The 13161-nt window shown below is 29.6% G+C and overlaps 1 protein-coding gene across 4 annotated transcripts in view; it reads left to right on the plus strand.

The window, feature by feature from the left end:
• LOC107442925 (bone morphogenetic protein 4-like) overlaps nucleotides 1-13161 on the plus strand; it is a 73412-nt gene that overhangs the window by 40391 nt on the left and 19860 nt on the right. For all 4 annotated transcript variants that reach the window (XM_087152430.1, XM_087155168.1, XM_043047637.3 and 1 more), the window contains 1 exon segment: nucleotides 5831-6123. In XM_087152430.1, coding sequence (XP_087008556.1) covers nucleotides 5831-6123 — 293 coding nt within the window.

The raw sequence follows: 13161 nt of genomic DNA on the forward strand, positions 1-13161 counted from the left end.
TATATTTATCATTATTCATAAATATAACTACTTTTAAATTCAAATTAAAACACTGGATAATAAAGATATCCGGTAAAACATTAAAAAAAAATTTTTATACACTTGTATCAAGTTTGTATTTATACAACATAACTTGTAAGTTCCTTATAAATATTAGTTATATGTTCCTTATATGTCAAGAATGCATAGTAATAAACTTTTAATTTTCTTAAGTATCAAAAAAAATTTTTTTTTAATATAAATATTTAAGCAATTTTTGTGCAAAATTTTTCTGCACATGCATTTGAATATAAATTTCTGAGATTTTAAATCTGTTATTTTACCTTAATTTTAATTAAAAAATATTTTAAAACCTGCTGATTACCTATAGTATAATTAAATTTCAATGTAATGCATGGCAACTGTTGGTAGTTTTGAAGTTTATATATTTTCTTGGCAAACTTCAGTTTTTGACATTTTTGACGGGTTTTTGACGGTTTAAACCAGTATTATACCCTTGTCATGTCAAAAACCACTTTTTGACGTCAAAAACCCAACCCTGCTTAGTGTTAATTTTACTATTGCGTATTTCGTTATATCTCGAGAACTTTTTAGAAGAATTTTTTAAAAGCATTTTTAAATCAATTTATTCCAAGATAATTCCATGCAAAAAATAACCTTGATTAAATATTTATTATTCTTTATTATTTTATTTAGTAGTAGACGAAAAATTTTGAATTGTAAGTTATACAGTATCATTTTAAGGAATATAATTTTACATGGCAAAATTCAAAATTTGAGCGAAATCAGTCGAATAGTTCCTGAGAAATCAAATTTTAAAAGAGTCGTATATTTGAAATTCGATTTCCCTGCTTTTTAACCGGCTTTAAGCTAATGCAAAAAATTTTATACCTTCCAATTCAAATTTTTTTTCTATTATTACTAAATAAAATAATAATAAATATTTACTAAAATTTATTTTTTGACAAACGAGTTTTATAATTTTGTGCAGAAATTTTTCAATTCGCTCGAAAAGGTTCTGAGATATGGCGAAATACGCAAAATATTAAATAAACATTAAGGGGTTCAATCTATTGGGATCATATTTCCCAGATTGCGGTGGAGTCAGAAATCCGCATCTGTCGAAAAAAAGATATATTTATCCAGAGAAAGTACGTTTTCGTGTCTGTTTTTGTGATTAAAATTATTGTATGCGCTTATTGATTAGCATATTTGAAGTCCTCTCCTCGAAGCATTAGAATTGAATCCCCTTACGGGAAGATCCGATCATTAGATCAAAAGTTATTCAGGATGGCCCGTTTATTTAAATTTTTTTTTTTTTGTATACTGTACAATAGGCTACAATCACCTTAAGATGTGTTTTTTTTTGGATGCATTTACTTAGACATCACATTTTTGTTGTACGTTCTGAATGGTTGTTTTATTTGTATATATGTATTATAATAGCATATATGTTGGTTTTTTATAAAGCATTGCATAAATTCTAAAACTTAATTATTATAATATTTTACTACACGTGTTTTAAATTTCACGTAATACATCGAATTGTAAAGTTGGTTAAAAAGTTATTTCACTTCTACAGTTTCGATGCACTAAAGCAGTGTTTCCCAAACTTATGACTTTTGTGTACCCTTTCTAAATTTTTCGTAACGCTGAGTACCACAAATCAAAAATGAATGTATTTTTTACTATAAAAAAATTACACAAAAGTTAAAAATCACAAATGGCTGTTGACACAACTAATTGTTAACTGTTAACTCTGCAAAAAATAGCCAATAGAAAAATATGTAATCGTAAATTTTCATGACTAGCTTTGTTTTTAGATAAAACTTTTAACATTTTCGTTTGTTGCAAGATATTTCGCATAAGAACGCGTACCCCTGAGCGTACGCGTACCACACTTTGAGAAACACTGCACTAAAGCAAGCGGCTCACAACTGATGAGCCGTGAACTACGATGTGTTCGGTTTTATTATTATTTTATTTTTAATTTTTTAGAAAGCATGCAGGCTCGAGAACATTTTCCTGAAACTATAAATTATTTGAGAACATTTTTAATGGATACTTATGCAAGTGTAAAATACAAAATTCATATTTTTGTGAAACATGGAACAGTTACTTCTCTAACATTTAAAGTCATTTTCTTTAAAATGTATTTGGATTTGACGAAAGAACTATCATCTTGTATACAAGTATGGTACGTTAGTTATGAGGATAGTAATTTGCGTCAGGGGTCTCTGAGTTTACTTTTTCTCCTGAACACAGTTTTTTTCAGTTTTGAAATTTCTCCTAAAATTATCGTGCTTTTTTATATTCGATTAAATTTAAAAAAAAAAAAAAATATTTGCTTTCACAATTTAGGAAAAAATAGCATCCATGTTAAAAATAATTAAAATCGAAATATAAATAAAATAGTAATAATTTATAAAACTAAATTTAAGGCCCCGCTTAAGGAGTTCAAACTAATGATATTGACATAAAAAAATTTTCTACCGGAAAAAAAAAATTTAAAGTGAAATTGTTTTTTTTTTTTTACAAGAAAAATTTTGTAGCAATTTCTCTAATTAGACTAAAAATATCCCCAGGTCTGTCTGAATTTCCCCAGAACATCGTTCGCGTGAACGGAAATATTCTTTTTAGAAAGTGAAGTTTATATTTTGTTAAAATATTTTGATATTTTTTTCTTTAGCAAAGGATTTGATTTCATGCAATTTCTTCGACAATAAATTTGATTTCTCGTAATTTATGCAGAAATAGCATATCTGTTAAAAAATAATAAAAATCAAAATGTACTAAAGTAATAATTTATAAAACTAAATTTAAGGTTTCGTTTAAGGAATTCAAACTATTAAAAAATTGACATATAAGGGTTTTTTTACACGAAAAAATTTTGTTGCAATTTTTTCTAATTAGACTAAAAAATTCTCCCGAACCTCATTCGCGCAATCGAAAATATTCTGCACCCCTGATTTACGTTATCATGCTTATTTAATATCGTGATAAAGTCTTATCTTTCTTTTAAATATTATTTTTGTCCAAAATTTCATAAATTAATTGTCGTGGACGTTATTTTTGATATATTAAGCAATATAAATAAAAAGCATGTTAATGATTAAAATTAGCGACTGTGTACATTAGCTCTAAAAAGGTTGAGTACCAATCAACTCGATAATCGACATAATTAAAAAATTGCGACAATGGAAACAAAATTGAAATTAGCGATTTTCGTTAACTTAGGTACAGTACATAAATGCTTATATTAATAGAATGGGCAGATACACTCATAAATATTACGAAAAAAATATGGACTGTGTCAGCCTATTAGTACTGTTCTAGGATCTATCTCGGTTTAATTCAAATTGAACTGCATAAATTCTAAATTATTCTCAAATATTTTCGATTCTTTCTGAACTATTTTTCCGCTTTCCAATTTTATTAACATTCTTAACAAGACAGTCATTGACTTAATTCACTTTTCACCTGACAGAAAAATGATGTTTTAGTCTGGGGGGTTGTTACTGCACGTGTTCAGTTAAGAAAAGAAAAGTTGAAAAAGAATGTTTAGAAAAAGAACAAGAAGAAAAAAAAAGAATTATCAGTCTTTCTCAAATAGCTTTCGTCGTAATACGTATTACTTTTTTATTTACTTTACTTTTTATTGTTGGCGTAGGTTAATTATTGTTCCTCTCGTTTAAATACTGCAAATTCTTAGCATATTCTGGCAGCTCGGTTCGTGGCACATTTCACGTCTAAGGGAAGTAATTGACCACGAATTTATATTTAACATCGTGCATCGAACTTTTTTTTTCTCTTCCTTTTCTCTCTAATGTACAATTGATTGCACAAGACTTCTTTTTTTCCCCCCAGATAAACAGGTGTTCTATTAAGAATGTGTTTCAATCATTCATTCGTTCGATCGTCGCGAAGTACTGACCTTTTCTTTCTTTATTTTACGTTCAGAATCGGATCGGCATTCTTACGAGATTTTAAACTAGTTCAATTGTGTTAACTTTTTCTCATAATTTAACAAAAACTTTTTAATTGATTATTTTTATAGACATTTAACAAAATGATCTGGTAAAATGCGTATTGAAAAGCTTTCATTTGCTATCTTTTTCATTCTCTTTCATGAAGCGTTCGATCGTCGCGAAGTACTGACCTTTTCTTTCTTTATTTTACGTTCAGAATCGGATCGGCATTCTTACGAGATTTTAAACTAGTTCAATTGTGTTAACTTTTTACTCATAATTTAAAAAAAACTTTTTAATTGATTATTTTTATATACATTTAACAAAATGATCTGGTAAAATGCGTATTGAAAAGTTTTCATTTGCGATCTTTTACGTTTTTTTTTTATAAATTATTATTATTAAATTTTACGCAACTTAAATGTTGATAGCAACCTTCTATGATTATTAGAATCTATGTTTGGATGATACGGTTGTTTTACCTGTCTTTTAAGGTTTCTATAGATTGTATGTAAATCAGCAAAAATCGGGTTTGTAATTTTTTTTAATTGTGCTTATCCCATTTCGAAGTATAAAAAACGACTTTTTTTTTCGAATTAAATTTTAAATACAGCAATTGTAGACTAGCACAATGCAAGCCAACAGTTTCTAGAATATTATTTAAGAAAATTTTTTTTATTGAAAAAGTAACAAAATTAACATGTGCTTTTAAGTTAAAATCCTCAATAATGAATTAATCGTGTGACCTGTCTTCGGTACTAAGCCAGAAATTCGTATTTTATTTTATTTTATAACAATCGTTGTACAATCGACCCAATTTTTTGGATTCACAACAGCTAATGTTCAACTCTGTAGCCTTGTAAGTTTGAACCCAATTCAAAAGACAAGGAAGCTTCTGGATCAAGTATTGGGAGAAATTTGCCTTTGTGGAGGACTTTCCTAATGGAACTAACCCTTATTTTCGTTACACGGAGAGGTAAACCTCCCTCGGTTAGCCTAACTGCAAGGGGACTGTAACCCATGATCCGTCTACCACTGAGGATATTTTGCGTCAGCACTGTGATCGGTGCGAGCTGGGTGCGGAAGTATCGACCAGCCATCCTGGGATTCGAACCCGGTTCATCTGATTGGGAGGCGAGCACTCTATCCTCCAACGTTATAAAAATCTACACACGCTTTTGGTTATTTAGCGCAAATAATAATTCCGTTTTTTTTTAAAAAAAAAATAGTTTTAAAATTACTTTGTATTATGCATTACTGCATTTTCTTTACGATAGTCATATTTGTCCTTCATTTTTTAAATAAAATTTTGCTTTGTATTTTTATTAATTTTTGCATTTATTCGAAATGTTTTCCTTAGATTAACACTGTTACAGCAGCTTCATTTTAGCTTAGCTTGATTCCATTATTTGGAATACTAAGCTACAAACTTTATAAACGAAATTAAAAAAATTACTTCGAAAAATCATTTTATAATAAAAATGACAGCATAAAAAAATTTTATTCTTAAACAACGAGCTCATAGTTTAAGAGTAAAATACTTAACGTGTTTAAATATTTCAATCACTTTTTGGAGTTCTTACCTTAAACTCTCGAAAAAAAAAATTACTTGTTTTGGATTTATTTATTTGTTTTTCAAAATAATTTCTAATTCACAACGAGTAATGACTGCGTAGCAATAATAGGGGCTGGAGTGCAAAACGAGCAGTCTCCCGTACTAAACGTCAACTGAAAAGCAATGACTTTATTAGAACTTTATTATAAAGTGACTTAATTAAATTAACTCCTTATTTTTTTCTGCTGCTTTGAAAAATGAAAATTTGATCCACGGAAATTAATTTTTGTTTCTTTATATTTGGCAGGTTCCTGACCATGCGCCAGCGCATTTGGGCGCTGCTGCTGCTTTTGATTGTCGCAGGAGTCCACATGAAGCTGGCTTCAGCAACCAAACACAGAAAAAACCACAAAACAGCTCACAACAAAGAACTTGTAGACGCATTTGAAAAACGATTGCTCGCTATGTTCGAACTTCAATCTAGGCCGAAGGCCAGTGGAAATCGAAGCATATCGGATTATATGTGGGAACTGTACAAAAAACAAAACAAAATGCATAGTGGAAGAAAAGCAAATACAATAAGGTGCTTCAGAGGTCAGGGTAAGTCTTGCTGAATTTCTGCTTGTAGTTGCTAATTAGCATTGTTTTTATACTGATAGTTCCTATAGTAATATTGATATTTGGCATAATAATAATATTATTATGTGAAATATCATGACCATACCGACCACCAATAGGTGGTCGGTATGGTGTATGGTGTACAAATGGTCGGTAATTCCTATAGAAATTTTGATCTCCCGTGAAATAATACTGAAAGATGTAAGTTGTGCTAGGTAATTGGTGTAGTAATGTTCATAGTTCTTAAAGTAATGTTGATTGTTGATATAATAATACTGATATTCTGGTATAGCATGCTAATATAGTCATGATGATTACTGGTAAAGAAATATTTGGTGTCATAAAATGAAGAGCAAAAGATCACGTGCTTTTAATGAATTCATTTCATTAGTTTTCTCTGAAATACACAAGGAAAAGTTAAAATATTAAAAAAATAAGTTTTTGTTGCGTGTGAAAATTAACAAAATGTGCCTCTGAAAATTTAGATTTTTTTTTTTATTGCGATGCAGAAATATACATTTGAATCATACTTAACTACTTTTTTCTTCAAATTTATGTCATTAAATAATGCAAGCTACCTATTTGTATTACGCTTGGTACATATTACCACCATATTTTAAGGAAATGTCTGCCTTTTTTTTTTTTTTTTTTCAAATATGAAAATACAAATGAGAAAAATATCTTACATTAAGTCCATACCATTTTTTTTCATACCAAGTTTTTATGCATGCAAGATATGACAAATTAATGAATGTTGAAAGACCTATATGCGCTACTGGAAAATAGGATCCACTCAGTTTTCTGATATTTTAAAAGTAAATCAATTCATTCTCCTTAATATTGTAATAAAAGTTTTTTCTTCTTCTTTCTATTCTAAGAGGGTAATTCTCCAAAGAGAGCTTGCTTTCTTTAGCTAAATATGATCTTGAAGATAGAAAGTGCTGAAAGATAGATTTTTCTCTTAGAAAGTTTTTACAAAAATAATAAGCATGGCTCCTTACAGATATTTCATTCAGTTACCTCGTCATCTGAGTTAGATATAACATTACAAGGTCAAAGATTAGTTCTAATACAGTGATGCAATTCTTTTATTGAACGTTCAGTAATAGTTATAAATAACAAAAAAAATTTTTTTCATAAGTACTTTATACTTGAAGGTACTTATGAAACTGACATTTTGATCATTGGTGAAATAATAAAAACGAATAAAAATAACTGCTACTGGAAAATGGGATCCACTCAGTTTTCTGATATTTTAAATGTAAATTAAAACACTGTGCTTAACGTAATGAAAACTTTCTTTCTTTGTAAATGTCCCATTGCTTTATTGATCTAAACATGATCTTAACTTCAGTGTTGAAAGATTGATTTTCTCTTAAAAAGTTTTAACAAAATACTAAGTATGACGCTACACAAATATTTGATTCAGTTTCCTTATCATTTAAGTTGGACTTAAAATTTTTTTTTTAATTCAAGAACAAAATGATTCCTCGTGCACCACTGAAAAAGTACAACACGAGGCTTACAGACGTAAGTATGGTAGCAAACAACATTACAAGGTCAAAAATTAATTCTAATTCAGTGATTCAATTCTTTTATTAAACGCTCAATAATTCTTATAAATAACTAAACATTTTTTTTATTACTTGAAAGTACTTTGTACAGAATAAATGGCAACTATCGTTTTGATCATTGGTGAAGTAATAATAATGAGCTAAAAAAAACTTTTTTGTTAAAAAAAAATAAATCAAAATATATAATTTTGAAAAAAAGTGTAAGATAGGAGCTCAAAAAAAAGAAAGAGCGGGGAGTTGGTTAAAAAAGTGTATTGGGAACAACACCTGGGGAACCCACTTTTTTGTTCTCTCTCTTTCGTATTGCGATTAAATGGAACAGGGTCAAGCCCCGGGGAAGGCGCAAATACTCGCAGGCAGAGAGAGGTCAGGGTAGTTACTGTCCACTCTTCAAAAAAAGAGTGAAAAAAAAAATCTTCCTCTTTTTCATCCGCTTTTCCACTTCCTTCAGCACAATTCATCGCCCACTCCTCACAACTAAAAATTATCTTATTTATATATATGTTTCTCAACACAGTGAAACCACTTCAAAAAGCTTCCCATACACCCTCCCTCTCCCAAAACGCACTTCGACATTTCAACAAGCTCTTCACAATAAACTTTACGTACTGGTCATTTTTTTTCTCCTTCAGTAACTTCAGAAGCAATTAAACAGCTTATTATAAGAAAGTATTCTGCAATGTTTACTAAGTTGATAGGAGTGAAAAGAAAAGTAGTTGAACCGATTAGAGGGCTGATTAAGTGGTTTGTTTTTAGAAAGTTTGGTGATTAGAAAAATATTAGATATTTTTACGCTTTAAGTGCTTCCCCTTTTTTTTTTGCTCATGCCAAGTGACAAGCATCATTTTAAAGAGAACTTTAGATTCTCATTTTTAAGAGCAGATTATGATTTAAAATACTCTAGTTACAAATTTTCCATTGTCTATATTGTAAATACACTGCATACAAGACAATTAAATAACAAACCACTGTTTAATTTTCATTAATCAATTATGTGAAGGAATCAAAAACGTCTTCTAATTCCTTACTTAAGTGTTTACGTAAATTCGTTTTCCAATTATTTTTCTTTCTTCGTAAAATACATTTAGATATTTATTAAATATAATACCCATAATGCCAAGTAGTTCTAGGCATAATAGCTATCTATCTGTAAAGCATTCAAAAATTGTATAGTAATTGATCTTACTGCGGACTATCAAAAACTCTAAAAATCTGATCAACTTTTTACAGGATTATGTACGCGGAAAGAAGTTAAAGTCATTCGTATAAGTGTTACTGATTTTAGTAAGGTATTGAGTTATTTAGCCATCTAAATATTCAAGGCAATTTTACGCTTTTGAGCCGCGATGGCTGAAGGGATAGAGCATTCGTCTTCCAATGAGATCAACCGGGTCCAAATCCCAGCGATGGCTGGTCGATACGAAATCCGGATCCGGCTTGTACCGACCATAGAGCTGACGTGAACTATCCTCAGTGGTAGACGGATCATGGGTTAGAGTTCCTTTGCTGTCTGGCTAACCGCGAGGTGTTCTCGTGATCTTCCTCTCCATGTAACGTAAATGCTGGTTAGTTTAATCAGAAAGTCCTCTTCGAAAGCAAATTTCTCCCCATACTTGATCCAGTTGTTCCCTTGTCTTCTGGGATTGGGTTCAAAATTACAGGGCTACGTAGTTGAACATTACTAGTCGTAAACCAAAAAATTGGGTCGGTTATAAAATAAAAAAGGGGCCGTTCAAAAAGTACGTACATCCCGAAGGGGGGGGGAGGGGATTCGCTATTTTGTACGGTTTTGTACGATGGGGAGGGGGGGTGGAATTATACAAAGTACGTACACTATAAGCATACACCAAATTTAAATTTGACTTTTTCCTACACACTCCTTAAATAAATATTTAATTTTATTTAAAACAGAATTATTTTAATTTTTATGAAAAAGGGGGGTAGACTAATAAAATGTACGTACTCTAAGGGGGGGGGGAGTAAGACCTTATGTACGGTAATGTACGAAGGGGGGGGAGGGGTTTAAAATTTCTCCATTTTTGTGTACGTACTTTTTGAACGGCCCCAAACGACGGTTATAAAAAAACGACGGTTATAAAATAAAAATTATGCTTTTTATTTTATTTAAATCTTTATAAACTATTTTTAGATTACGTTATGGAAAAACAAAAAAGAGAGGTAAAGTACTGAATTATGAGTCTGAATTCGTGGATATAATAAATAAAGTGACTATTTATCGAAGTTCCTTCTTAAAAGTAATTTATTTTTTTGAAATCATATTATTTTTAAAATTCAAATTTTAGCTCTATTTTTTTTGTTGAAAAAATATAGAAATTTTTTTTTTTACTGTTTTAGTTTAGGTTACTTAATTTTTTAAAATGTTATGAATGCATTATCGGTATTTGATTATGGCATAAAATTCCACTCTAACTATCATTCCACTCTAACTAAAAATTTGCACGATAAAAGTTATAAGTGGTGGGGTGCAGAGAAGGGGGTGAAAAGGGCTACGACACCAGGTATAGACTAAGGTTCCCAGGTATCCCAGGGCTACGACCCAGGTATCGACTAAGTCGACGACTAAGAAACAGTAAAACTTTAAACCTATTGATGTTTATTTTCATCATGAAATGAACTTTTTTAACAGTAAATATTTGGCTCAAGCAAAATATTTAATGAAGAATAGAATGTAATATTTTAATAATTTTAACCATGAAATTTTAGACCATTAAAATTTAAATATTTCTTGCATTTAAAGAAGAAATGTTAGATTGTTTAGTTGTAAATAATAGATGTTTTTACTATAGAATAATTTTAATTCACGTTGCATAAAAAAATTAATTTGGTTTTTTCTCCTTTGTGCGTACATACCTTTTCAGGAAAATTTAATTGTGGAATTGATCATCTACACGCGATAAGAGGAACCGATACACAATTTATGCATAGTGGTTTTCTTTAAAGTATTTTTGACTACCAATTAGCTTTTCTTACATATTCAGCATTTAATTTTTTTTGTTCATACCTTTTGAACCTACTCCAAAGTATAAATAGCCTTTTTATTTAAAAATGTGAAGATTAAAATACCCAGAAGCGATTTGAAATACACCTTATTTATAAAATGATTTCTTTAAAGTTTCATTGGCTCTTTATATAGTATTTAAATACTATTTACCACAGAATTTATTGAATGGCAGCTAGCGATAAGTACAATAGCTTATATTTTTTTTCTTCAAAATCATATTTCTGATAGAATTTGTTGAATGACAGCGAGCAATAATAATCAGTCTAACGACGTTTCTTTTGTATGCTCATTTCAGACGATGAAAAACAAACGGAAATTGTGTTTATTGAAATAATTGCCACTTCCTCAAAACTAGAGCGTTTATAAAACTAAGAAAAAAAACTGAAATTAACTGAAATGCGGACGCTAAAATTTCCACATAACTTTCCTGATTAATGGTTTTGTAAGATCCACGCTTACTGTCATATGAACTGCAGTCCAACAAGTTGCTAAGGAGCATTGAAAGAAAATAGTGAGAAACTTCAGATAAACTTCTTTATCAAAAACTGACGACACACTAATTATTTACACTTATGCTCTTCAAAGAGAAAGAAATTTATAAATATTTACTGAACGAAGCCTCTAACATAGCTCAGAAAACACAATTTTTTGATAAGAAGCGTCTAACTGTTTATTTATGATAAAATAGTGAAAAAAATTGTTTAAACTGATTCTCAAAGATGTATTGAGTTATGATTGTTCACTTTGTACTTTTACGAGACTCAATAATAAATCACAGTTTGTATGCAATAATTTAAAACATATTTGCGAAGAATAAATAATTATCACCGAATATTTATTAAAAAAATCAACGTATTTTAATTGCAATATTCTCTATATAAATTAACCTTTTAACCAGGTAGATTACATACTTATGAATTTCATAAGACGACTAAGACAGAAATCTATTTCACTTTTTTCTCTCGTAAGTTATAAAAGAATGATACAATACAATAAAAGAATGATACGATAAAAACTATAAGCTTTAAACATCAGTTGGCATGAAAGGGAAATTCTACCGTGCTCGAATTTTCCTTCTGAAATTACGATAAAATAGCTGTCAATTCATCCGATTAACCATATAGTTTATGGTTAGGAACATTTTTTTACCTTTACGGTTTTGAAACCGCTTACTACTTGTACGGTTAAAAAACCGTGTTTAAAAAACTGTACGGTTTTCTAACCATTTACAACGAGCAAAGTTTTTAAACCATAAAAATTGCAACATTGAATTAAACAAACATTGAAGCTCTTGGCATTAACTATAGTTTTGTATTCCAATAGTGCAGGACACTGGTAATTCTACATGTATTCAAGGAATATATTGTAGCATTAACACTGGGATTCAAACCTCTGTTCCGCCGGTCATGAGATTGACCAATTAGCCCTCTCAGTATGTACCCAGCTGCATGGAACAAAATGACTTTATAAGTTGGTTGTTTAACAGTATTAGGAAAAGACGACCAGTAAACATTTTTTCTCACACTTAACAGTTTGAATATCATCTTTTTTATATTTGTTTAACAGTTTTGGCTGAAAATGGTCAGATAACAATTAAATAAAGTGCTATTAAACAATTTTCGCCGAGAAATTTCTGACAGTGCATATTTTCTGAGGTTCATTGGCACAAGAGCCAGATTTGTTTATATTGAACTAAAAGAAAAATTACATAATGTAATCTAGATTAAGAAATCTAACGGCGGTATAAACCTAGTCTTCTGGCCTAAAAAAAAAGAAAGAGGAGAGATTATTAAGTACCCTGTTGTGCTCTTGGGAAATTTAAAAGGAAGAAAAAGCTTTCGTTACGTAAGTAAACAGATAATTTTTTTTACATTTAAGACATAGAAAACTGAGGGAATTTAAACTTCCAAGCATGTATATCATTTCACAGAATTAAATTTGTTATTTTCTATACATCAAACCTCTAATTCTTTTTTTTAAAAAAAAAATCTATGGACTCAATGTAAGAAATTTTTCTCATTTATGTTTGCATGTCTTTAAAAAATGCAGATATTTTTGAAAATTCAGTTGTAAAATGCTCCACTCATTAGAAAGATAAATGTCCGCTTTAAATGCATTATTATGTTTAACAACATCTTTAAAATAATTGAAAATTTTTTTTTGCTAAACAAAAATGGTTGTTAAGTATAATAAATTTATATTCCTGCATCAAACCTAAACACTTATTTTAACCAACAATAGCCAATAAAATTTCTTAAACAATTTGCTTCAGTAAACACTTTATGCAGACTTTTTGCAGTATGATTCCCCTGAAGAATATTTTAACTCTATGAATTATAGTGGATCATTTTAGTGTCACATTTTTTTAAAAAATTGGTTCTAATAATGAGACGTGTATGTATATATATATATATATATATATAT

The sequence above is a fragment of the Parasteatoda tepidariorum genome, chromosome 1 (assembly GCF_982258835.1).
Source record: "Parasteatoda tepidariorum strain Cologne lab strain chromosome 1, Ptep-v5.0, whole genome shotgun sequence".
Lineage (NCBI taxonomy): Eukaryota > Metazoa > Arthropoda > Arachnida > Araneae > Theridiidae > Parasteatoda > Parasteatoda tepidariorum.